The following is a 26,223-nucleotide window of genomic DNA, read 5'->3' on the forward strand; positions in this document are numbered from 1 at the left end:
TTTGCACCTAAACTGATTTGTTTACAAAGACCTGCTAATTTGCATTGCCTGCACCACTTACATGTCTATTTTTTGGCAGATACGACCTTAGAAGTTTTGCAACCTTTAACATAGGAAAAGCAGATCCAGGGCGTAATCAGGAAAAAAAAATCATCTATTTTCATTCTTTCACACGTTATTTCTCTGGATCATCTTACTAGTCTTGATTTTAACTAAATAAGCCTGTAAATTAATAAAACAGACAGCAGAGTGAAAACCTGAACTCCTAGACGGCTTGTTATGAGAATCACCCAGCATCTCGGCTGTGGTAATCCAGCTCCAAATGGACAGTAGCCAGCAATTCTTTGCCCCCAAAGAGTTTTGGATCCTTCAAATTGATTTGATAAGTTTCTTAGAGGTCCACAAATGGCCACACTCCAGGAGCGGGTAAATGGAGTTTCTAAGGCATAAATAATCATGCAAGGTCTGTTTTGAAGCCTTTGCTGATTAAGGATATCCTTCGCTTCCTGTCCTGCCTGCCACCTCGACCCTGGCACGTCAGTGGACGGGATATGCACATTAGGCATCGTGGCCAGCAAAAAGGAGCCAAATAGTCTTAAAATTATTACCTCGGTGAAACTCAGCCTAACAGAGCTAAGCAACAGATGCTGCAAAAGCTTTTCAAGCAGGCTGCCAGAGCCTTCTCCATCCTTGCACTTTGTGGTCCCCCCGCACAGGGCGCCAGGACGCTGTGAGCAGCTATCGCCTTACAGATGCATTGGATGCACCCAAATTTACACTCGCAGAGCTCACGGATGGCAAAAGGTTCCCAGTGCAGCCAGGTGCTGCCCTAAGCCAGAAGCAGCTGCTGTTGGGAGCTGGGCCGGGCTCCCCTGGGCGCAGCAGACGTTTCAGCATCAAAGGGACATTGCCAGCCCCTTACTGAGCATTTTATTTCACTCTAGTTTTCACTGTAAGTTCTCAGAAGCTTGAGAGAAGAAACAAGATTTCTCCACTATACAACAGACAAAGAAATAGAGGGATATTTAAGCTGTTTGAAAGTACAAACAAAGACCACGGGCTTTGAGAAAACAAGCTGTCACCAGCCTGTTTCTATCTTTGCAGCATGAGAAGTGGAGAGGGCTCTGTATGAAGTATTGGTTGTCTCCAGACAACGCCGGAGGAGGAACATCAGAGAGCAGGAGCTGCTATGCAGAAGGTGACATTCCCTTTAATGCGCCAAAACACCCTGGCCACAGATCCCAAGACTCCTTACTGGGCACGAAGGAACAGGCAGCGCAGGACAGGGATCTTGGACTTAAAACTGACATGACCGTGGCAATGCTGCCACCGCGCTCAATAGCTGTCAAAAGGCCAACGGAGGACTTCGGACAAAAGGAACAGAGAACAGAACAGAAAGGATCAACAGATAAATCCACCATGTGTTCACATAGTGAGCGCAAGGGGCAATTCTGCTCCCGCCCTCGATTCAAGAAGGACAAAACAAAACTGGAGAAGGTCCAGGAAAGGACACTGAGATCCCAGACTTGGGATCATATCCGTGAGAGGAATGGCAGATGCTGGAGAAGGAAAGAATAGGATGATGCCTTTGAAATCCTGTATGGTACAAGGAAGGTGAACAGGGAGCACCTTCAAATGCAAATCTGCCAGAGACAAGTGTAGAAGAAAGCCCAGGAGACGGTGCCAAATTACGCTGTGGAGTCCGTGCCACAAACATTGGGAATGTCCAAAGTGCACATCCATCGAGAAACCCTCTCTGGCTCAGAAAATCCTTGGCCACAGGCTGGGCAAGCACAGCTGGAAGGTATCACTGTATTCTTATTTCTTCTTTCCTAATTATATCCTGGGCAAAATGGCCACTGACAGAGACATGACCCGAGGCGACATGAGCATTTGGGCTGACCCATCTGGCCATCTTCATTTTTAGTGTTATAGATTCATTTAAAGCTTCCTTGATCCGGGTGAGAAGCCAGAGGATGGCAGAGCAGTTAAGGTGCCTCCACCATTTGGAAAGGAGGAAGGGAGTCTCTGCTCTGGTTCTGAAGAAAATCTGGAAAATATCTAAGGACAGTTTAAGAACTCACTTCCAGCTTTGCTTTAAAAAGTGACTGCAACACCAGAGAGCCACAGCGGACCTCCGCATTGGTAGGGCTCACATGCTGGTGTAGCCCGTGATGGTGCTTCCCTGCTACCCCAGCCCCTAACCGAGACCCATACCCCGGATGCCCCGGGCACAAGAACAGAGCCAGGTTCAGCTTTCCTCCGTAACATCCCTGCAGTCAGCAAGCCAATGTGTAAGTGCTTTGTGACGTCTAACAGCAATGTGATTAACAAGTATGTTTTCTTTTCCTTTTTCTAGCAGAATTTGGGAAAAAATGCATTCGCAGTGTCTGACATCATCTCAGCCCTCCGAGCTCTCCTAGTTCTTGGGGAGCTGGACGCTCCTTCTGCACGTCGAGGTCCCTCCAGCACTGAAGAGCCAGGCAAAGTTTGCTCCTTTTTGCTACACCTTGCTCACATGCTGCCTTTCACGCTTGGTCCTTATCTTTCTCTGCAAAATTCTCCACCTTCACCTTCCAACAACGATAACAAATTTTATTTCAGCATTTAATGGAATCTGCCCTCCCAAGACCTGTCCTGTCTGGAAATTCAAATGCAAAGTTGATGTTGCCTAATCAGCAGGCAACAGGCGGTGCCTCAGTTTTAAAAGCAGAGTCACGGTCCAGGCTCCAGCAGGTTTCAGTGTCTATCACCCACGTAGAAGCCGGCACAATTCGTCTGGAGAGGCAGCAAGGTTCAGGCAAAGCGTGACTGCCTCTGGACAGCTGCAAACTCTCGCAGACGGCAGCCTGGCAGCCGCAAGGGCAGGCCGCCTGGCTAACTATTATTTACCAAAGAGAACTTGAAAACAATCAGGCCTGAGCCAACTTATTTATAGAAATACACTCCATGTTATTGCTGTCAGAGGGAGGCTGAGAGGCAGGCTCAGGGACAAGAGCAGACACAGCCCCTTTCCTTCCCAGCGCATCCAAACAGCGTGTCAGGAGGCGAAAGCAACTCTTACCCTGCTGCACCAACATGCACCAGGTGAAAGGATTTGGTCTGCAGCGCTCATTTGACATAACAGCAACTGAGTCATCATAACCCAAGCGCTGCCAGGAGAGCAAGGTGTTCTGCCTTGAAAATCAACAACTACACTCGTCCCTGGCATGCAGGTAACGGCAGGGTGTCCTCACACCGTGACAATATCCTGTGCCCTTGACATTTTCCCTTCAATGTGCCTAACCAAGGCCTGGATCTGAGAGGAGCCAGGGCACCGGGAGAGCACAAGTCCCCTGGCGGGTCTCCTAGCAGAGCTTGTATGAGCAGTATCGACTGCCACAGCAGCTCTGAGCGCCGTGAAACACTCAGTGATAGCCCACAGCAATTCTGCTGTTGCCCAGAAATAGTCAAAACCTGCATCTGACCCAACAGACAGAAAAGGCAGAATTAAAACCTTTGTTTCCTTGTATTTTTTCAAACCAATGTTTTTATTAATCTTCTCCCTAACAAACCCCAGACCTTGCAAAGACAATTATAAATTAGTTGCAGTAATAATGACAAAAGGATCCCAGAGGGGAATTCAGAAATTTTTAGCAAAATTGTTAGCACAGCTTTATCACATAGAAGATACGAATCTCTATGCTAATACAGGCTGGGAGGAAGCTTGTGCTGTTTTGGTACTGAAATTCACAGTCAAGTTTTGTCGTCCAAAACTTCTGCGAGTTTTCACCAAATGCTCTTCGCATCATACTTGTCTGCCCTTCCTTCTGGAAGGGAAAACAGCTTGAAGAGCCCCTAAAGATAGAAACTGGATAGTAGTAGCGTCAACGTTTTTGAATCACAGTTTATCATCCATTTCCTCTAAAGCATCACTCCCCTTCCTTAAAAAGGGATGTAGCTAATTACTTCCAGGGGACTTCAAGGAAACTAGAGACACTCAGACCCTTGAAAACAGATTTAGCACGTGTAGTAATATTCTGAGCTATGGATGTATTTAAGCAGTTGCATTAATAACATCTTTAGAATGTGGAAAGAATATTAGAAGTAAAAATGGACTATCACGGGTGAACTGCTGTTCCTGTTTGGACCTCAAAGCAGTAAGATCACCTTCCTTCACTGTCCAAGACTGAGCAAATCCAACTGGAGAGAGAGAGAGACTTTGGAAAGTTACAGGGAACGGTAATACACACGGTGCAGAATGGGAATCAGTTGGCATTGGCAGGATGCTACAGAAGTCATTATGGCCCTGGACATTATTATGAAATATACTGCACTCTGAGCACTTTGCTCTTGAAACTTGGTCTTCATAACCATCTGTAGCTGAAGATCAAGTCAGTGGCAATAAATCAATATCTAATAATCTGTACCAGGCACGATGACTCTAGAAGCTACTAAAACACAAGTGGAGTATTTTATACCTTTTCCCACAGTCGTGACAATTCAGAAACATACAGCTTTGTTTAGAAATATCTAACATTATATGGCTGTCGGACTAACTTGAATATAAAATAAAACTTTGCAGGGTTTGGTCTTGCAAGCAACCTCAACCTCCACCAGATCCCTTTGAGAACTCTGTGCCTCTCGGTGCGCAGCCACTTCCGTGGCTGGCTAGTTCAGTTATGGGGCAGCGCTCGGTCTTACCTGGTTATTTCCTCCTTCAGAGCAGCGGGGTCAGTGGGATAAAACTTCACACGAAAACACATGGTGAATGGAGGCTGGGCTGCAGGGAAAACAGTGATGCCACAATCAAACTACAGGTTTTGCCTATTTTATCCTCCAGTATTAACCCCACTCGAGCCAGACAGTGCTGGGAAGAGGCAGACATCCTGCCCCTGGGAAGGCTGCTGGTGGGGATGGACCCTGCGAACCCCAGGGCTGCTCGCTGCTGCTGCGCACCCCGGTGCTGCTGGGGCTAGCCGGGCTGCAGCCCCGCGGGCGGCTCGGCCCCTCCGTGCCGACTGCCGGAGAGCCGCAGCAGGCGGGAGAAGAGGAGAGGGCAGTGCGTGAGCTAAGTATATTGTGGACATGAGAGAGAACAGATACCGCCTAGGCCTCCTTGAAAGTGCCCACAGCATCGTCTGCTGGACATGCAGTAAAGCCCTCGCTTGCTAAATGGACCACCGCGCTTACAAAGTCTCATTTTGCTCATTCAGATCATTTACTTAGTGGTCTCATGCAGGCGACCTGCAGGGTTTCTGCGGGTTTCCCATATGCAGAATGGAGTACTTACAGCTGTGATTATTGCGTGACCTATGGAGAATTATTTCACTTTCGACCAGATAGAATAGCTTTACTGATGATCAAAAAGGCCCATTTTCTAAATGATGTGCAGGGAATTCACCCCAGAACTGCATGAGTGGAGAAAATGGAACTGTGTATAAAATTAAGGGACCATGCACCATCTCCACAGAACATGTGCATACTTTGATACACACTAAAAGCCATACTTACCCCTCATCTGCTTCACAACTGACTTTGTAAATTCCAACCAGTGCTGAAACAAAAAAGAAGGGAATTAAAACCAACCAATATTTTCAATTAATAACATTGCCTCTTCAGGGCAAAATTAAAGAAACAAAAAACCCTGCTTGAAATAAAAGCATATCTTATGGAAGAATCTCTAAGCTGTATGAAAGTAGAAGGGCTCATAAAGCCAAGGAGAAGAGTGACTACGCGCAGGCAGCAGCTGCAACCCGCGTCCATCCATCGCAGACACACGGCGAAGGATCCCTAGGAGGACCTGCATTTTAGAGGCATTGCCCTCCGCAACAGGCCAGGCCACGGATCATCACCAGTTGCGGCAAGGATGACAGAAGACCTTCTGAAACGACTCCCCCAGCAGCAAAGTCACCCTGTAGCACTGAAAAGCTTTTGAAGACGTTCCTTTCCTTCCGTCTTTGTGACAAGGCGAGAGAGGGGGAGAAGGAGGAGGGGAAGCGCTCCTTTCTCCCCAGGGCCTGCCCCATTGTGATCCCAGGGGTGGTGGGAGGGAGCCCCAACATCCCATGTGCAACACCACCACAACGGTCCTTTCTCTGCCCGTCCCCAGGGAATGCCAGGTCCCCTCTTAGGGCCCCGTTAGGTCTGACGTGGTGCCGCAGTCGAACTCCGTGTGACACAGGGGTGAGTGATTCCTATTGCTCAGCGCTGAACAAGAACTCCTTTGTCAGCCCCAGACAGAAGCTGCTTCTGCTGGCGAAGCACCATGCAAAGCAGGGGCTTTCAGGGAGGCATTTTCCCTTGCTTGACAAGACACAATTGTCCCAAGGTCAAGTGTAGTTTTCTATTAGTGACGACAAATTGGACAAGTTACACGCCAAAGGCATTCTTCTTCAGCCTGAGCACCCTCCTGCTATCCATTAGCCTGTCTGAATACCTTTGCATAGCAGCTAGCTGAATAAAAAATCACAGTGAGGAGTTAAAAAAATTTTCGCCAAGGGGTCTAATCCCCAAGCTGAAATCATCTTGACTGCTGTCACATCCTTGCACATAGGTGTTCAAAGAGTGCATGACCTGGTCACTTCAATATGCAACTTTTAAAGCTTAAATCAAAACCGTGCAGGCCTTGTATGCAAAAAAGCATAAAGCAAACTCTCCACTTGCTAATCACCCTGGAGAATGTGCAGCTACCCCAGGGTTTTGCCCAGTTTCTTGCTGACATCCAAACAGCAGTCTTTCAGATGAGTGTTGTTCTCAATGATTTACTCTTACATGGTGCCACTGAAGTGCTGTACAGACTGGAGCGTGCAATTAGTATGATTCTGCAGGGGAACGGTGTTTGCTACGCAACAGTCTGGAACAATTGATTGCAATCGCCCAACCTAACCTCAACATGAGGGATCTCTGACAGGGATGAAGCAGAACACCAGGGAAATAACTGATAAGGAGGAAGGATTTTTTTTTCTCTTTTTCTTCACTTTTCAAACATCGCTCCTGTCCACAGCCCTGTGCTCTCTCAGTAGAGACATCCCACTTGTAGCAGTCCCTAGGACATTGCATGGCCACAGCTAACAGGTTTTCAGTAACCATCGCAGGCCCTTCTGGCACAAACCCTAGCTGTGCCTGGAGCGCGCTGCGGGCTGGCTGACCAAACTTCCCGCATCACCGGAGCGCTCTTCCTCCACTCCCCCAGCCCACCAGCGCAGGGGCAGGATACGGCCCACACCACGTGTGGCTTCCCTCAGTCCCTTCCACTCTCCGTGTTTCAAATCAGACATGTGGCAGAGCACAGGCACTTCACTTCCAAATAAGAAATGTTTAGTTGTGCACCGGAAATAACGGACTGAAGAGAGCGCTTAATTCATCACTGGCTTAAATGTAGCACTTTTAACCGAAGAAATGTAAAACCTGGGCAGCTCTTTGACAGCAAAATGCCCCACGAACGGCAGGGATAAGGCTGCATCTCATGTTAGAGGGATCTCCCTAGCATCAGCGCAAAACAACCACATCCTGTGACGTTGCTCAAAACCCAAGCGATGGCCTTTGCCTTAACTCTCACGGCCTGAATGGAATCAGCTTATTTACAGGACAGAGTAAAGCACTGATAAAAGGACTCTCCCTAGGATCATACAGGGTGCCAGCTCGGTCTCCATGGCCCCTCTCTTCCTTTCCTAGGGTGGCTTTCGCATATCTGTTGGAGGCAGTCACCACCCATCGGCTTTTGGACTTTGCATCCAGAGCGTACCAGGAGCAATTGGCAGGATCCTAGCCCTGAATTTCTAACACTTCCACACGCAACAGCAGAGCTAAATGTTCTCTCCTTGCACTAAATGATGTAATATTTCAGATTGGACAAAATATGGACCTTGTGTTCTCCATCTGTCCACTTGCTTGCTTCAAGACAAGGTGCTCTGAGGAAAACAACAAGCCTCACCTACTCCATGTAGTAAGCGTACGGAGACATTTTCATGAACACTGTGTAGCTCTTGGTGAATGCAGATTTCAGCACAGTGATCTCTTTTCAATGACCCTGCCCATAGAGACAATGCATAATGACGCATTATGTACAGTGTTTTATTTGTACATATATTTAAAGAGGCTATTCACCAAAAAGCATGAAAACAAAGAGTCAACAAAAGTGGAGTGGCAGTTAACGATCAGTCAGTATCACTGAAAGAAAAATGCTGCTCTCCAGCATTTAAGAGTCACCACTTTAGAGTCTATTACAAATTCAGCAGCCCCCTCAAATGAGGTTATTCATCAGTGTGGACAACAAATTCAAGCAGGCAATTCTGGAAAGACTGGAGAAAGAAGACAGAAAGGGAGAGAGCGCAGTAAACACAAGTGGGAGGGCACAGGCAGCTCTGGGAGCCCGCTGGTCAGGGGATCCCGCGAAAGGCAAGAAGATTACCCAGTCCCTGACGGTCAGCAGTTTAGCAAGGTGGGACACAGGAGGAAGAGAGGCTACCACACTAAGAGCAAGACAAGCCACGCGAGCGTCAGTGCGTGGCTCTAGAAGGGGAGGAGGAGGGCAGCGGCAGCCTTCCCGCTGCCGGGCCTGCAGGGCTGAGGCTGCGCCCCAAGCCCCCTCTGCCAGCGGCTACCAGGTACCCGGCCCTTTGCTACGCAGCAGCTGCTCCTTATCAGACACACCAGAAAGCACCCTGAGGAGCAGAAATTACCTGTTACGGTGGCTTATACTGATCAGGAGGAAATTCAACACAAGATTGCTGTTAACAGTCGTGCCTATGAGTACTTTTGGAAAGCTTTTCATTCACAAATTTCAGGCGCTCTAATGGCAGTTAGTGGTTTAACTTATGTTTGTCTACAGTTTGCATTCTGTGTGCATTTTGAAAGATTAATCTAAAGTGGAAAGCTAACCTCGAAGAAGCGGCAGAACTCATTCATATCTATTGCATGTAAAAACAACTGGTCAGAGACTGAGATGCACCCTCTGGCACGCAGGATGGACTCGTCAGCTTCTGTTCCTGCAACAGGGTCAGCTACCATCCTCCTCCACAGACCTCGGGCAGTTTCTCATGAACCGAAATGGACTTCGCATGCGGGCACAGATCAATGCTGCGAGACTGCACTGCAAAATCAGACCAGTTTTTAACACAGAAGCTTTCAGTGCCACGTACTGTAATGTTTTGTTTCGTTCTTCATTGCCAAAGGTGCCATATGCAAATGTTAACACTGTTGGTACAAAGGCAGCATGGCTGCATGGCCTAAACTCTGTGTTAAAATATGGCCCTGCTCTAGAAATAATCCTGCAAAACCAGTGTCAGGCGATTTCACTCTTCTCCCTTGCTATAGTATCAGATCTTCTCACTTTACAAGACACTTTTACCATCTCGCGCGGGAATCGGAGCCGCGCCGAGTTCCTCCTGGCTCACACCTCACTACCAGGGACAAGGACTCGTCAGCTGGAGCTAGGACACTAACGCTGCTGACGTGTGAGCCAGGGTGCATCCCAGTCCCCGTTTCGGAGCTGCGCTGTCTCTGGGATGCCAGTGTCACAGAGACACCCCACACCTTGTCCTTGGGAGCAATGCAGGAAGGGACGGGGGTCTTCCCTAGGGCACAACGGAGCAGAAATGAATGGTCTGCAGATGGGCAAGGCTACTTACCCCACGGGGCACTGAGAACTGCTCTGGCTTGTCCCTTTGCTGAACAGCAGAGGCAGGAAGGCTCTCTGGGAAAGTTTCCTTCATCAGTAGCTGAACTTAATTCTCTTTTAGCCATTTATCTACTCCTTTGCTTCACGTGCTAGTTCTTAGTCATAGCGGCAAGAACAATTCTGACAGTATTTAATTGCTAAGAAACCAAAACATATAGTCCTCTGGCAGGAAGGGGGTCCACCCTTCAGTCCCAGTGTCACACGTGTGCCACGCCGCGTGCGCCTGCTCCGGGGACGACACTTACCCTTTGCTTGTCAGGGTCCACAAACCGAATTCCAAAGTAATCCTTCTCCAGCAGGTTTAGGTGGTGGCAGAGAAGGTCAAACAGGTATTGACCCTTGGCATCTCTCTGCAAAACAAAGAAACTGCATTCACAAACTGAGACGAGCACAGTGGCCGAGCAGAGGAGAGCCGGGGTGCACCGAAACGCCCAGCAGCAGCACACCCCGCGGCCCCTCATGCCAAGGAAGGTGCAAACCTCATCACCTCCCCTTGAGTTTCACCGGCGATATTTTTACTTTAGCAAACCATATCCTGTGCAAAAGCAGCTGACAGCAGGACCTAAGCCTTGGTCAGTTTAACTCCCTGGTCCCCACTCTGCATACAAAAACCTGAAACATTGTGCCCAGGCGAGTGTGCTGAGACTGACTGGAGATCATCAGGAGATCATTACGCTGGCTGAAAAATACTGACACTTTTACAACAAGTCTACTTCCAGGTGGTAAAAACAAGAACACAAAGCTGCCTGGGGTGCATGGTAAGAGCATCTGTCACCGAGAAGCCACGAGATCATGGGAGCAGAAAAACCACCACCCAAAAATAACAAAACACAAATTATTTTAAGAGCAGAAGAGGAAAACTATGAGCAAGGCCAGAGGTCTTTTTGAAAATTACACTGCAGCTCTAATAGCAGTGAAGAATTTGATATAGAAGCTGTAAAGTGAGATTTTTCTCATCCATTTTTCTGGTCCAGGGAGTCAGGTAAGCAAGGTCACAGTGTCTTACATTTCCTGTTACTTAGAATCTCTTTCCAGTATACGCATCACAGATCACGGTCAACTCATTTCCTTTAGCTATGTTAAGTAGTCTTTCCTTTGCCTTGCGCCACTATACGATTCCAGTGCTAGCCTGTTTATTTTTAGCACATTTCTTCTGTGCCCTTTTCTTCCATTGAGTGGCTAGGAAAAAATCCTTCTCTTTTCCTTGTCCCTGCTGGTTTTGCGTTACGATGTGCTGTGGGAGAATGACTCTACGTTTGTATACTTTTTCCAGTACCAGCTTGTTGTGCTACCAGAACTTCATTCTGGAGAAACCAGGATCTCCAAGTCCGAAAAGAAATAGCTAATCTGCATTCTGCCGCTCAGTTAAGCGCCGCTGAACTGCGGCACAACTGCTCTGGAGGCCTGCGATGCATACCGTGTCCAGTTACCACTGTAGAAAGGGCAGGGCATCTACAGAAACGTACTGGAGTTTCAATCTCACCTCCATAACGGCACTTAGTAGCTTTGCTCTCTGGCGTGTTTAAAATTGCACATTCCCTGCAGACCTGGCCATGGGAATAAGTGATACCGTGCATTATTTCTGGATTTGACTATCCAGTCCTCTGCACTGTCACATCTGCTAGACTGTCTCAGGAAATTAGTACTGGTTTTGGCCAGCTTCTTTAATCAGCTCTAAAGAAGCACAGCCCTTTCACTCCGCGACTGCTGCAGCATATACATCAAACACATTACAGTGGTTTTAGTGAGAAGCTGGGGTAGTGACTGTGGAAAGAAAAATGTGTCTCAGAAATGAAAACTGCACAGCTTTGTAAGGGCCTATGTGCCAGCACAATTTACAGATAGAACCAGATCAAACATTGGAGAAGAATTTTAAAGTATTATGGATATAAAATTTGAGATATCTCAAATTATTAAAAATTGAATTTCCAGTCCTGCAAAGACTGAAGCACATACCGTAATTCAGCGCACTCCGAGCTATTCCAGTGCATTACTGTGCCCAGGACACTTTAGCGTATTATGTATTTGGTAAGGGAAATGCAGCACTCAGCGGAGCCAGGAGTCCCGAGGACCACGGCAAAGGCCACTCGCAGCCCGGCCAGCAGCTGAGGTCACTGCTGGAGACGGGCTGCGTATCTTCTCTTGAAAAGATGATTGCCATTTTTTCTAGAAATGGTTTACTCGCCTATTAAAGATTTGAAGTCAAAAAACTGAGAAGAATGAGGAGGTACACAGATATTTTTTGGTTCAATACTTCCTTTGCTCTCCAGAATCACGTACGTAAGGGATGTTGAGCTCACAAATATGAGGTGGTTTATCAGCAATGAGGTGATTTACACAGCTTAACTGTAAAGCAGCGCAACTCTGAATATAAAAACCCCTATATTAAATCAGTTTAACTACTCCAAATTTTTAAATCCCATTTATAATTAACCACTAATTTTTAACACATGGACCAGACCTAAAATACACCCTCACAACTCAGGTACCTCTGTTCCCTCCACCGTGCCCAGCACACAGTCCTGAAGCAGGTGCCTGCAGCACCAGTATTCTGTTGTGTGCTCCTCTGTTTCTACTACTGCTGGTGTAAAAAACAAAAGGAAGAGACACGGGTAATTTCAAGTTCTTTTGAACATCATGGAGAAAAAACATCCACCCTTTACCAAAAGGAAAATAATAAAGAATTTGTACCCTCTACAGATAACCACGAGAACAAGCATTAAAGAGGAATTCTAAACTATTCTAGAAATAAAACATGCTGTATCTTAAAATTATACAAAAATGAAGCTGTCGCCATGCACAGACTAAAACATGCACTCAATTCCACCCGCTGCCAGCAGCCCCAGCACGCTCGGGCACCTTCTCCTGGCGCACGCTCAGAGGAGGAGGGAGATGGAGCCAGAGGCCCCGGGAGCCCCATCGCACCAGGACGCGTCCCTGCTCACCTCTGCCTGAGCAGTCCCAGAGACGCAGTTATAATTTACGCAATTATTTTCTCGGATAATATCAAAGCACTGTAGCACCCCAATAGCTTTCATAAATCAAAGTTAAGAGCAAAGATGGAGCTGTATCGTCAACTTCACACCTTATCTAATTAAAACTAGACTCTAAAGACCCAGTCCTAAGATGTGGTAAGTGCCCTCAAGGCTCAGAGAAGTTACCTACAGGATCTGCCTCCAGAGACGCTGATGCGTCATTCGGAGCCCTATTTCCAGAGGAGTCCCACCTTCAGAGGCACTCGCGGAGAATGAGGTCATCTTAGTATCCAGGTTTAGTATCAAAATCATTATTTATTTCTGAAAAGCTTAAAGCATGTCACCCAGCCTTGGAAAAATGTCAGATGGGAACTTTTCTTGCCAGGGACCAGAGAAGAAAGGTGAAAACAATTCAACCCTTGCTGTCTCTGGCTACTTAACAGCGGTGCAGGTCTGAAAGAATTGCACCACAGTCCCTGGGCTGCCATGGTGCGCTGAACAAACCGAGAGGATCCGGCCCATCGGCCCAACAGCCTTCCTCGGCTAGCTCGGAGAGCTGGCCAGTGCCGTTTGGTTTGCCGAACCAGCAGAGCAACCTACGGGCTTGCCTGTTCTGCAGTTGATGTGAAACCTGCTTTAAAGTGTTTCATCTTATGAGATCAAATGTTGCTCCCGACAGCTGACACTGCTTCCTTAAGATAACACAAGTTTCTGTTTTCCTACAAATACATTTAATGCATATATTATCTGATCAAATAATCACTCAACAGAAATGGGCTGTGCAATCAGGGAACCCCTGCAGGCCTGGCATTAACCCATTTTTGGAGTTTGATACATTATGATAAATGTCACTGCATTTTAAATATACAGTTCTTTGTTTAGAGTCATGAAGTTCAGGCTGAAATTATGCAAATACAAAATGACTTGCTTACTTCACGTAAGCCTTCGTTGCTGAGGTGCCTGACCTTTACAAACAGCAAAGCAGTCCCCAGGGCTAGCAACAGTCTTCCACGAACCCATCTGGAGGGCTGTCGCTGGAGCGGGCGGGCTGGTCCAGCTCCCTGCAAGAAAAGCCCTGCATTTCCACGTGCAAACGCAAGCAGAGGTCTGTCCTGCTTGCAAGGCTGCTGCATTGAGCTGGCGCTCGGCCAGCGGTAACAGGTTGATCGAGTATTTTGGGCAGTTGCAAATAGGAGTCAGCGGTGAGACACAACTGTGCGGCGAAGAGGAAAGGGCTCTGCTTGAGCCAGGGGGTGTGAAACATCAGATCCAGCTACAACCGAAACAGCAGAAGTGGAAAAACCAGCCCCTGCATCCGGCCACGCGAGCCCGGCTCTGCCGAGGGCCCTCTGCTCGCTCGCAGAACAGCCTGGGAGCTGCTCAGTCGTTAGCCTTAAAAACCTTCCTCCGACGAGCGCCTTCGACGTGACAGCTTCTTACGGGGGCAACCGACGCGCGGTAAAACACCCAGCGTTAAGAAGAGCGTTTCGGGGCGCAGCCGAAGCCCAAACCCTCCGAGACGTTTGAGCATCGCCGCGCTGAGGGGGACGAGCAAGTTCAGCGCCTTTCGCGAGCGCCCGCCTCTCCGCGGGTTAAAGGGAGCCGCTGCGTGAGCCTGACGGCCGCGCTTCGACAGGGCGCGCGTGCCGGGGCGGGCGAGGAGAGGGCCCCGGGGCGAGGGCGAGGAGAGAGGGCCCCGGGGCGAGGGCCAGGAGAGAGGGCCCCGGGGGCGAGGGCGAGGAGAGAGGGCCCCGGGGGCGAGGGCCGGGAGAGAGGGCCCCGGGGGCGAGGGCCGGGAGAGAGGGCCCCGGAGGCGGGGGCCGGGAGAGAGGGCCCCGGGGGCGAGGGCCAGGAGAGAGGGCCCCGGGGGCGGGGGCCGGGAGAGAGGGCCCCGGGGGCGAGGGCCGGGAGAGAGGGCCCCGGGGCGAGGGCCAGGAGAGAGGGCCCCGGGGGCGAGGGCCAGGAGAGAGGGCCCCGGGGCGGGCGAGGAGAGAGGGCCCCGGGGCGAGGGCGAGGAGAGAGGGCCCCGGGGCGAGGGCCAGGAGAGAGGGCCCCGGGGCGAGGGCCGGGAGAGAGGGCCCCGGGGCAGGGGCGAGCGTCCTTCCAGCAGACGAGGCCATTTCAAACTCGGGCCTCAGCAGCCGGGTCCGCCCCGCACGACCAGGCGAGCGCGGGCCCCCGGCGGGCCGCGGCCTGGGCCGCCCCTTGCGCGCCGCGCAAAGCTCCTCTATCGCACTGTTGATACGCAATACAAGATACATCTATGCACCAATAAGCGGGTTTTCAGCTTGACGCTCACAGGATAAAATTGAGGTGTTTGACCCCCCCCCCCAAGGTGGACGCGTGCCTAGGCCCCTCCGAGGGGGGCAGGCGGCCCGGTGGGGTGGGGGCTGCTGCAGGGCGCTCGGCCAGGCCCCCGGCGCCAGCCCTGCGCCCGAGGGAAAGCAGCCTCGCCGGGGGGGACGAACGCTGCCGCCGCGAGCGCGTCAAAGGCGCCGGCTGCTGGGGTGCGCCGCGAAGCCGCCGCGGGCAGGAGCCCTGGTCCCGGCGACCGCTGCTGCCCTCCAGGTTTATCCAGGTTGGAGCACGCCCCAGCTTACCAAAGCTGGGACCCAGAGCTCTCCTCCGAGAGTGTCTCCACCAGGAACCAGAGGTCCTTTCCCAGGCAGGCTTCCACCCGACCACCACGTGGCCCGGCGCGGGGGCTGCAATCCTCTCCCGGCTGCGGACCCCTCGACGCTCCTGATCTTCACAGGCTGAAACGGCGCCTCCCACCCCAAACTATCAGGTTGGTTAGTTATAGCCAGCCCTACAGAGGAAGCCCAGCGATCCAAGGGGGTCTTTGGACAAAGTGACCGGATCCACAATTTCTTGGCTTGGATCTGACGTCACCAAAGGGGATGCCAAAGCCAAGGGCCCAAGGCAGCTCCTCCCTGTCCTCGAGATGCTGGGATCACGTGGGTCCAACCCTAAACGCACCTCCAACAGCAACCCCTCCTCTCACTTGGGCAACTCACCTCACCTCAGCTCCCTGCCGGCAAAGTCAGCAGGTGGGAAGAGCCGTAAGGATGAGGAACATCACAGATGTAGCTTGTGATGTACCCTCTCACAGGCCCAGAATCACAGAATGGTTGAGGTCAGAAGGGACCTCTGGAGGTCATCTAGTCCAACCTCCCTGCTCAAGCAGGGTCCTCTAGAGCGCGTTGCCCAGGATCGCATCCAGGCAGGTTTTGATTATCTCCAGGGAAGGAGACCCCACAACCTCTCTGGGCAACCTGTTCCAGTGCTCAGTCATCCTTACAGTAAATAAGTTTTTCCTCATGTTCAGGCGCCCGGCTCTCCACCCCCAGGAAACACAGGACTTGTGTCACCTTTTCCTTGCCTGCCACAAGGTGACAGCACTGGGAAGTGACACCCAGGGCTGTAAAGCTGGTTCCCATTTCAGTAGGGTCTTGGCTGTACCAGCGGCACATACTGGAGGGGGTACAGGCCTTCCGCAGGGTCTGCCACAGGGTGAAGGAGGACAGGAGGATGGGTGACTACCAGCTTGCTCTCTCCCTTGGAAGCAGCCACAGCTAAAAGATGACAGTCGCATACTCATCATGTTTTCCTGAATGTGCAGGGTAATTATTTTTAATCAATGACTCTCTATACACACACACGTCTGCTTAAGGAAATCTCCCAGGGCAACACCCGGGAAGGAGTAGTGCCTGTAGCTTTGTGTCCTCCCTTTCCTCTAGCCCCTTTGGATAGGATCAGAGTTTGCTCCGCACGTGCTGAGCACAGCACTACTTGGACTGCTTTTCTTCTGCTAATGGGAAGAGTTTATTTTGGGGGAAGCATGAAGTCGGTTTTGTTTGATCTTCAAGTAAACAGTAAAGACAAGATGTATGCCTTTTGGGTCAAACTATGCTGTACGCATCTTAAAATAACAGGGGTGAAGGACACGTATGTGGAGCAATACTACACCCATTTATGTTAGCTAAAAATATTCCCATTTTCTTTGAAGAGCCTGATCTCACTGCTGTAATTATGTTCTGCTCATACATCTGCAAAGAAAAGCCACCAATGCCCTGGGGACAACATTTCCAATCTAATAAAATATTCAAATAACTCTCAATCCTTGTTCACCCATTGAACCACAGACTTGCCGTTCCCAAGCTCTCCTACTTCCAGGGCGATCAGCAACATAGCAGGCTGAGTGAGTGAAGAGTTTCCCTGCTGCAGCAGCCACAGCTAGGGACAGTTGCATCCTGCACTGCGTTACCAGACCAGATTGGTCTCACCTATCCATCCCCTCATCATTATAACTCCCTTGTGCTCCTGGGGTGCATGGAATGGACATTACCCTTGCCAGAATGGACATTACCTTGGACACTAGAGAATCTCTCACCTAAAAGGTACCATGTATGGACAAGACGCATAAAGGAGCCCCAGCATAAAGAGTGAGAAGTCAAGAAATTCAGTCCAGGGACCTCACTTTCCCCTCTCTGGCTATATGACACAGAGGTCATTTAAAATCACCAGTTAGGAGAGAAAAGATATCAATGCATCACTCAAGGCCAAATATGCAACCAATGGAACTAAGGGCCAGGAATAGATTCTTACTTATTTGCATGTAATTTAAGATTGCTTAATGTGTTTCCAAAATCACTGTAATTAGTAAATGATAATTACTTAACAAAAGTGATAAGGTGTGCAGAGGATACAGAGAACAACATAAATATCTGAATGCATAAATTAATCAGCACATGATTTGCAGAAACAGGAGACCACTCGCACAGATCAGGTTTGGGACAGGCAAATGATGCGGTTCTCATCTCACTGACACTGGGTGGTGTTTCAGCCTGGAAAGCCCTTCCACTCCTTGGCTGGTGAGCTACTATGCTTGCCTCACCCACATGCTCCTAAAATATGCTCCTGCCACACAAGCAGGGATGAAGTCCTCCCATATGCTGACCTCACCATGCTGGTGCATGTGCCACCATGCAACAGCATATTTTTCACTACAGTTCTCTCCATCCCAGCCCCTCACTGCCTGTCCCTCTGCCTTGCTTTGCAGCCAAGGCTCAGTGATTGCTGCACTGATCCCTGCTCATGGGACTGTGAGGTTATTTGGCACATAAGGCAATGATCCTCACGCTTTCTAGGCTGCCATACAGTTACCACAGAGCAGCATGTCATTCGCACTCACCTGGATGAATCTGAACTTGCAGCCTGATAGTAAAAGGCTCAATGAATTTGAATTGGCTCACACTGAAGTAAAACAGCACTGGGATTTCGGGGCTCTGCTGCTGAAGTACAGCAGGGATGCCAAAAGCTTGCCTGCAAAACCTGCAGCTGAGGAGAGCTGCTCACTGGGCACAGCAGTGAAACACCAAGCTCAGCTCATCTGACTCACATTTTTCCTCATTTAATACTGAATTTTTAAGCAATTCTTCTTGCTGTGGAAACAGAGACTTCAGACAGCTGTTCTGAGCAGAGAGAAGGTGAAACAGTAGAAAAGCTTGGAGAGTGGTATCATGAGAGTTTGATCTGAAGCAGCTAAAGCATTTTGCAGCAGAAGCATGGCTGGGGGGAGATTATCTGGACTGGAACATGCAGCGGTCTTGCCAAAATCATCCAAGTCCTTGGAAGATCCTGAGACCATAAACAAACAGAACTCCCTGCAGGCAAAAAATTCTGCTATCTGATGGAAATAAAGCTCCAACAACATGCAGATTAAAATTTCAAAAATTGTCTTTCCACTCTCTTCTCCTGCACTCCCCAGGCCAAACACCAGAGCCAAATGCTTACCCTGAACAAAGAAATTGCACTAGCACAGTACAAAACTGAATGGTGCAAGAGTGGAGAAGACCATTTAACAGGCCAGTTCTTATTTATTTCCTGAAAAGATACATGGGTCTGGAAGGGAAGAGAGTGCAGACAGGTAAGGCTTTCAAAGGTGCTGAGACACCCATAAACATGTACTGATGCATTTGAAAATCCCAGTGGGTTTCACATTAAAGCACAATGACTTCAGTGAGGACCGGGCTTCTAACCTGCATAAATGCCTAGTTACATGTTCAGGCTTCTCAGTACTTTACTAAAATATTTACTGAATAGTTGGCTAAATTTTGGTCTCCCTGACATCACTGAGCCTGGTAGAGCTCACATACCTCTGAATTTGTTTCAGTATGAAAGGGAGAATTTTGCCTCCCATTATCCATCTACAGAGCAGGAAGAGGAACAATATTGCTTACCTTACCCATGGCAGTAGGAATGCTTGCAGAGCACTTTCAGAAAACAAAGCATATAAAATATGATTTGCCCTGCATTAAGCTATTGGCCCCTGTAAAAGTGCGAGTAGCAAGTTGTTTGAATTACTGCCATGCTTGGTTCATCACTTTTGATGACCATCTACCTGCCCATTAGACAGGCAATAACAAAAACCTGACTGGCCTGCTGGGATCCAAGGTGAGCAATAACCAGCCCTAAAGGCCCTCAGCAAGGCAGCAAACACCACCAGCCATGGGCTGAAAGGAAGGGGAAAGACAGGCTCTAATGTGTGACACGGGGGTGTTATTTTCTCCCTGGACTATTGTATTCGCTTCTTTGAAGATAACATGATTGCACCACTGAGACATAACACAAAAAGCTATTTCATCCAGTATAGAGCACAGTTCCCATTTAAAAGAACTCTAAGAAACTGTCAGTCATCATCTTCCTGGGCATATTTATCTCCATCCTTTTCTTCATAGGCAAAACAACAAAACAACCCAGCCATGCATAAAGCACATAAAACAGCTGTTAATATTCCCACTCTTCCACTTTGCTGGGTGGCATGAAGACAGGTCGAGATTCTGCTGAGCATTCAACCCCCCAGTCCGTGGTGGCTGCAACCAGCACAGCTTCAAAGGTAATGGGAATCCAAGTTCAGCAAATTCCTTGGTAGCGCTGGCTGCCAGACAGATCGAGAGGCCGTGCTGGCAGTGGCAGGGAGGGCAGCTTCTGCAAGCTGTGCATCCAGGCTAGGTGTCGGGGAATAGCTATCTCAGAAGCAGTTGCTTCAAAGAACCTACTTCTGAAAACGCAATGAAAGGATTCAGTGAAAAATAAGGGATGACATTGCCAGGTGATTTTTCCAATTCATTCATCTGAGGTTAGTTTAATCTAATAAATCTAAGAATCATTTAAATTAAATGAGAATTAGAGAAAATAGTGTCTGTTACACAGTAATAATTCTAAAGCTTAAAGGGAAAAAAAGAGTATTCAACTAATTATTGTAATTGGTCCAGTTCTGACAATGCAACTTCTACTCAGGTGAGTAAATAATCCCTCTCAAGCAAACCCTGTGAGCAAAGGGCCTGAAAGATGAGCTGCATAGGATGGTAACAGCCATGAATGAAAGCTAAATGGCACTGACCTATGACACTTCCTCAAATGTCCAAATGCAACTTGTACTGTGCAAGTCTCCCCTCCAAGCAATATGCATTTACCAAAGCAAATCTAAATAACTACCATTTGCACTGAAAAGCACAGAGTTCTCATGCTGCAGGTGGTCACCAAGAGACTTGAGTCAGCAGACTCCCGTCTTAAGACAGGAGTTTTTATGGCAGAAACGTCTCAAACCCTCAGTTAAGTTCCCATGGGCAGCGTGCAACTCCTGGGTTTTGCATAGCAAATTCTTTAGGACACACAAGGTGGCAAGTAAATGCAACCAGTCACCTGGCATCACAAACTGCAAGTAGGGCAAAAGACTTTTTTCCAAGAGATTTCATGAAGTGACCACCACAGACGACCCTCCTGGTCATACAAACACTGGTCATACCAGTCCAAGCAGCCTTTTGGGTGCTAAAGTGACTGATGTAACCATAGATGATGCTAACTTCAACAGGGAAATCATCTCTTATCTACAGGATGCTCCGTCACTGCGTTTGGGATTACGTTACTAAGTACCTGCAACCTGTACTGTGGCTGATGACTTTCACCAGTGCTCAAACCCCAACACCGCTCCCCTCTAATGCTTTGAGGATGGATCAGTCACCTTGTGCGAGTCCCTTGCCACTCCTGCCGCTGCGCTCTTCCCCCGAGCATTGCTGCAGAGCCCTCAGCGCTGCAAACACCCCATCTCGGGCTGCCAGCACGCCGTCACGCTGCTGAAATGCTCAGCGGCATCGGCCAGCCTGTCACTCACAGGTTCACTCAGCAGAAAGATTCATGTTTCCATATTCAGATATCAAGACTAATATTTCAACTGACACCAGCAGGAGCCTGCCCCTCTCTCACTGCATAATCACAGGGCTGCATTAATTACACTAGTCAGCCACTCCAGTCTTGCAATTAAGCCATTTTTTATTACGCCCCTCCCTGCAGCCACAGCAGCCCAGCGCAGGAGTCGCTCACGAAGCCGCAGGCTGGGCATCGTCACAGGGTTCCGGCACAGGCACCCCGCTCGGTGGGCAGAGCCGGAGCGCCGCTCCCAGGGCTCACCCAGCGGCCACAGTCCCCAGACACTGCTGCTGGGCAGGACAGGCCACCCAGAGCAGCAGCTCCCTCCCCGCCACCCCCAGCCCCGGTAGCACCTCTTGGTTGGGAAGCAATCCTTCTTTCAAGGAAAGGCCTCTCCCACGTCACAAACATATTGGTGCATCTTTTGCAAGAATTTGGGGTTGTTTTCCTGCACCTTTCCTCTCCTCCACAGAGCACCTCGGGCAGGGCTGAACGCACGCGTTGCACTCCTGCGACACAGCAGCAGTCTTCTGGTGCATCGTTTAATTAAGCGGGGAAACAGCAAGTCTCCCTTCACTGCTGCTCCAGCTGGAAACGCAGGTGTGAACGTCCTAGGCTGGTCCACACTGCTGCGTTACCTGCCAGCTCTTACTTCCAGTAAAGCCGACCTGAACCATGTCAATTCAGGTGTCTCCGGCTGAACCCCAGCCCCTGGTGGAAATGCACTCAAGAAACTGGAGCAAGAAGTTTCCAGCAAAGACGTGCCAGGCAGTGCGGCCCGGTTTCCTAACGCACATGAGCGCTCACTGGCCCACCACGGTCCATGGGGAAACGTGGTCTGTCCGTGGCAGCTCTGGAAACAAGGCCACTTATTTATGAGCCTAAATCTGGATTTAGGTGCCTAACTTGGAAAACTGTGGCCTAGATTTTGCTTTATTAATAGACTAATTGAGTCTGAGTACATCATTCATCATTGTCAAACACAACCACCTCCCAGTACAGGCTGTTCGCACAGCTCAGATACAAGGGCACAAAATGGGAAGGAATAACCAAACCTTCCAGAATCTACATTCCTTTTGCCTGGGTTAGAGCAAGTTACTATTAATAGTTAAATAATATTTATATTTTCAATGAACGAACTGAAGAAACATGGAGCTAGAAAAGAGAAAAACTCCAGCAACATCTAGAAGTAAAAACAAACAGAGCCTTGCTTAAGTATCAGGTATGAAATAATCTTGCAAGATCATGTGTGCTATATATGTTAGGAAGAATGGATCTCCTCCCAAAACACAATGTGAAAACAAAAATAGTAGGAAATTAGGAACTGATTTTCGTTTCTTCCGATGGAAAAGATTATTTTGCAGTCTGAATTAAAGGTGCATTTGACACAGCCACAGAAGTTAAAATAATTGATCATATAATAGAAATTATAGCTGCATAAATAAAGACATACTTGTAAATTCTTCCAAATTAGACCTGAAGGGCTGTTAAAATAGAAGCAGCTCATCCAACAAATGTAATTTCTGTCCCCACTTTGCTGCTAGTGGTGCAGAACACAGCTAGTAACTCTGCTTGGAAACCCGCGCTAAAGCAAGGCAGGCACTGGGATCTGGAGCTGTGTATGCTATTGATTGTTTTACAGCAATTTTAACTCTGTCATATTAGTGTTAATTTAACTTTCATACTCAGAAAAGTCTGTTACAGAAAACAGACATGAAAAATGCTAGCAGAAACTGCAAAGAGCACTAATATTGCCAGCTAGACAAGAACAACATAGGAGCTATTCCCCCCACCTCCCCAAGCCATCTTTTGCAAGGATTCACTACAGGCTCTTCTTTCCTTCTCTAATCCTGCCCAAATCAGCACTAACATCTGCGTAATGCTTTCCTTTGCCATTTTAACACAAAGAAATCGCAGTGAAGTACAAATCAGACATTTTTTCCCCAGTCCAGTGAAATACAGTTAAAGTATAAAAAAGTAAATAGCATTACGGGGGAAAGTGTTTTCTCTTTGATCTCTCTAACTTGAATTAAGCATATTCTAAATTAATCATTATGAGTATGTCTTTTAGGAAATTATCTGAACTGTCTTTACAAATCAGAACTTAGAAGAGCTGTCTATTGCATAACATCAGCTTAAAAATTCTCTTTTGATCTTTACATGCTCTTATAAAGTAAGACTTGTATCTGTCTTAATATTTGCTAGTTTTTTGAGGTCAGCCTTTCAGGGTGCAGTAGTCTAATGGAAAGAATATTGCTTAGTGCTACCATTACCAAAAAAAGTTCAAATAAAAACACGCAGCTTCCCTCTTGCCGCTCCTTGCCCCAAAATTACTTCACCCTGGATCCATGGTAATCCCTGCTTGCACACCTGGAATACCCTATGCTAAACTGACATACCACACAAAATTTCTTGCTGCCACATACTAATTCTTGCTAATGATTTTCCCCATCTTAAACCACCGTTACATTAAAAAACTTGAGGAACTACAAATAAACATAGCATGATATCCCAGATACATCTAGAAGCTGTAGGGCAGTGTATTATTAATTTCAATTGTGCAATCACATAAGATAATAAACAGGCCTGTACCGGGAATGCTGTTTACAGCATGCAAACAGAGACAGCTGGTGTGCCAAGAGCCCACACCGCTATCTTAGTGCTATTCTGCTGGCTGTTGGTTTCAGTGTAGAAGCTGCTACAGATAATACAAATTGCCAGTCACTCATGACATACCATACCAAATTGTTCTGATTCATAATAGTTCCTAATTTCGTCTCATTTAACACAAGACTAGGCAAAAGTGTGCCACTGTTCTCAAAAGGCTGCATTACAGCACACTTAAGTCATAAAATCTGCAAACTTATTCCTCTAAAAAGGCGGTATAATTTGTCTATTAAAAAGTCCTCACTGGGCATGCTTCTTTGCCTAATATCATCTTGGGAATTCTTCCGTCACGGTAATTCTGGGAGAGTCGCTCTTTGCTGTTCAGAGTAACAAATTCTGTGTCCAACTAGTTTGCAGAATGCTTGGCCTCTTTAATTCTTAAATTAAATTTTATGCAATGATTGCTTAACTTTTTTTAAGCCAAGTGGAGCAGGCTCCCTGCTCTCCCCGACAGGGATAAGGGTAGTGAGAAGCAGAGAGCTTGGCAGGACGCGCTCCTCTCCGCCCTACAGACTAACAGCCAAAACAGGCGGTGCGGCCACGCTCCTCCTCGCAAGTCCTGCTGAAGGCACAGGGCAGACCAGTCCCAGCGAGGACAGGCTGCACGACAGTAAAGAGGCCTTGGTCAGCCTGTTCAGCTGAACAACATCCTTTACAGGTTTACTAGAACCAGCGCTGAGCCGCGCTCTGAAGCACGAGCTTAACCCAAATAGTTTCCCTGTTGCAGTGAAACACTGCAGTGCAACGCTGCAGGGCACGGCAGCGCAGCAAGGGGGCCAGACCACCCTCGGCTCAGCCCCTGCAGCAGTGCCAGCTGTGGGTACTGGGACATTGCTGAAATCAACAGCTGCCCTTTCTTCCTGGACAAAAACCAAGTGTCATTGCATCCCGTTCCCATGCATCCTTCAAGCCCCGAGCACACAGCTAGTACCCTGCCCCACAGCCCAGTCAGACCTTTGCAGACCAGCTCCAAGTGTGCCAGGACTGCAGGTGGGTTTTGGGAACAGAACAGCAGGAGCAGGTTCTGGAATAAGACTGACCCCCGACTGGAAGGTCTCAGGGTTGTGGACTGTCTAGAGATATAGCCACATGTGCACTCACTGCTGCACCTGCAGCATGATGTAGATAAGCTGCTGTTGTCCAGCTGCAGCAGCTGAGAGGTCAGCCAGGGTCACCACCCAAGCTCTCATCCAGCTTCACGTTGCTCTTTGGTACCCCCACCAGCCACCCAGCTGTCCTTCCAGGGCATCAGCGACACCTCTCTGCAGAGGCACTCTGTGTCCATGTAGCATCAAGCACTGTTCATAAATTCATCTAATGGCAAATGCCAGATGCAGCTGCAGGGCTTGTTCCGTTCCGTAAATCCTGCCTGCCTTCGACAAGGGGAACCACAGCTGCCTGGATGTGCTCTTGTTGCGACACCTCCCCCAATAAAGAGAAGTCTCTTTTTCAAGGAGGAAAGGGGCTGGATGAATGATGAACCCTAAAGGAGCACTGGCAGCTTGCCCTGCCCCAACACCAGCTCCTCCACAGCCCCACAGCCTCAGCTGTCCTGGCAGTGGATGGATGCTTTGGATGCATCCTTTGCCATGGATGCCCTCAGTGCTGCTTTGCACCCACGGCTGCCACAGAGCACCCAAGCCCCACAGTATGCACATGAGGGGTCCCACACCATGCTAGCACCCATACCCTTCTCCACTCAGCCTCACCATTTAATATCACTTGTGCCAAACCAAGAAAAAACCAAGCCTTCAGGACTCTAGCTACACATAATAATCCAAAGTGCCACTACCTTATCTGTCCTGTCATTGGTTTGGAGTCTTTCAAACTGTATTTGAGTAAGATAAATCCTCAACAGTAACACTTCTGTGCTATGCTGGTGGCTCGTGCAGCAGTTTAGCAAGATGCTTGCCAGTCATTTCCCACCAACCAGGTACCTGAAGAATGACGATTTCATTGCTCTTCCCTTCATGCCTTTTGCAGGCTCAAGTCACTCAGTCTTTACAGTCTCAAAAAGAGTTTACACAACCATAATACCTCTTTCCTTCATAAAAGGGACGAGCATGACCAATACCCCTGCACGTCTGTGGGTGTTGTGGTGGGAAGGGTTTTACATCTCTGTTCTTTATTATTCTTTCATTAGGGGATGAAAGGAGAAACAGCAGGATTAGGCAGCTGCTGCCTGAGCAAGCACTGGTCTTCTATCACAAATCTTGCACGAGGATTGAGTAGAGACCCTGAGAACACAGAGATCTCCTAAGTGCAATGACAGATAATACTTAGCAAACCAGCAGAAGCCTATGCTTCATTTCTACTCCTTCTCTTTGGAGAGAAGTAGGTAGAACTACATTTCACAGACCTTTCAAACCCACCAAATCAGCTGGCAAAATCCTTCAGGGAGCCCTGTGACTGCCCAATTCCAAGAGGAAATGCCATCTGCTGAATCAAGTTGCATTTGGGCTTCCCTGGGAGATCTGTCCATCAGAGATGGGCTGAACCCTGTTTTCCCTAGAGTTGCTCAGAGATCATAGCCTAGAATTAAAACAGGCTGCAGAGACCATACAAAAACTGCATAGCTTGTGTAAACCTCATCTCTTGCAATCTGCAACCAAACTCCCAGGGAGAGGAGACCTCAGTGTTTTCATGCTCCGCTGGAAGTATTTGTTGTCCTTCCCTCGTTACGCTACAGGCTCGCTCCAGGAGCCGCGT

At 48.6% G+C, this 26,223-nt stretch overlaps 1 protein-coding gene across 4 annotated transcripts in view; it reads right to left on the reverse strand.

Annotated features, from left to right (window-relative positions):
• The window catches only part of FRMD5 (FERM domain containing 5), a 147,665-nt gene that overhangs the window by 33,935 nt on the left and 87,507 nt on the right, over window positions 1-26,223 (reverse strand). For all 4 annotated transcript variants that reach the window (XM_068958454.1, XM_068958452.1, XM_068958453.1 and 1 more), the window contains exons 2-4: window positions 9,907-10,011; window positions 5,494-5,536; window positions 4,684-4,762 (exon numbers count right to left, since the gene is read on the reverse strand). In XM_068958454.1, the coding sequence (XP_068814555.1) occupies window positions 4,684-4,762; window positions 5,494-5,536; window positions 9,907-10,011 (227 nt within the window). The remainder of the gene's footprint in view (window positions 1-4,683; window positions 4,763-5,493; window positions 5,537-9,906; window positions 10,012-26,223) is intronic.

The sequence above is a fragment of the Struthio camelus genome, chromosome 12 (assembly GCF_040807025.1).
Source record: "Struthio camelus isolate bStrCam1 chromosome 12, bStrCam1.hap1, whole genome shotgun sequence".
Classification (NCBI taxonomy): Eukaryota; Metazoa; Chordata; class Aves; order Struthioniformes; family Struthionidae; genus Struthio; species Struthio camelus.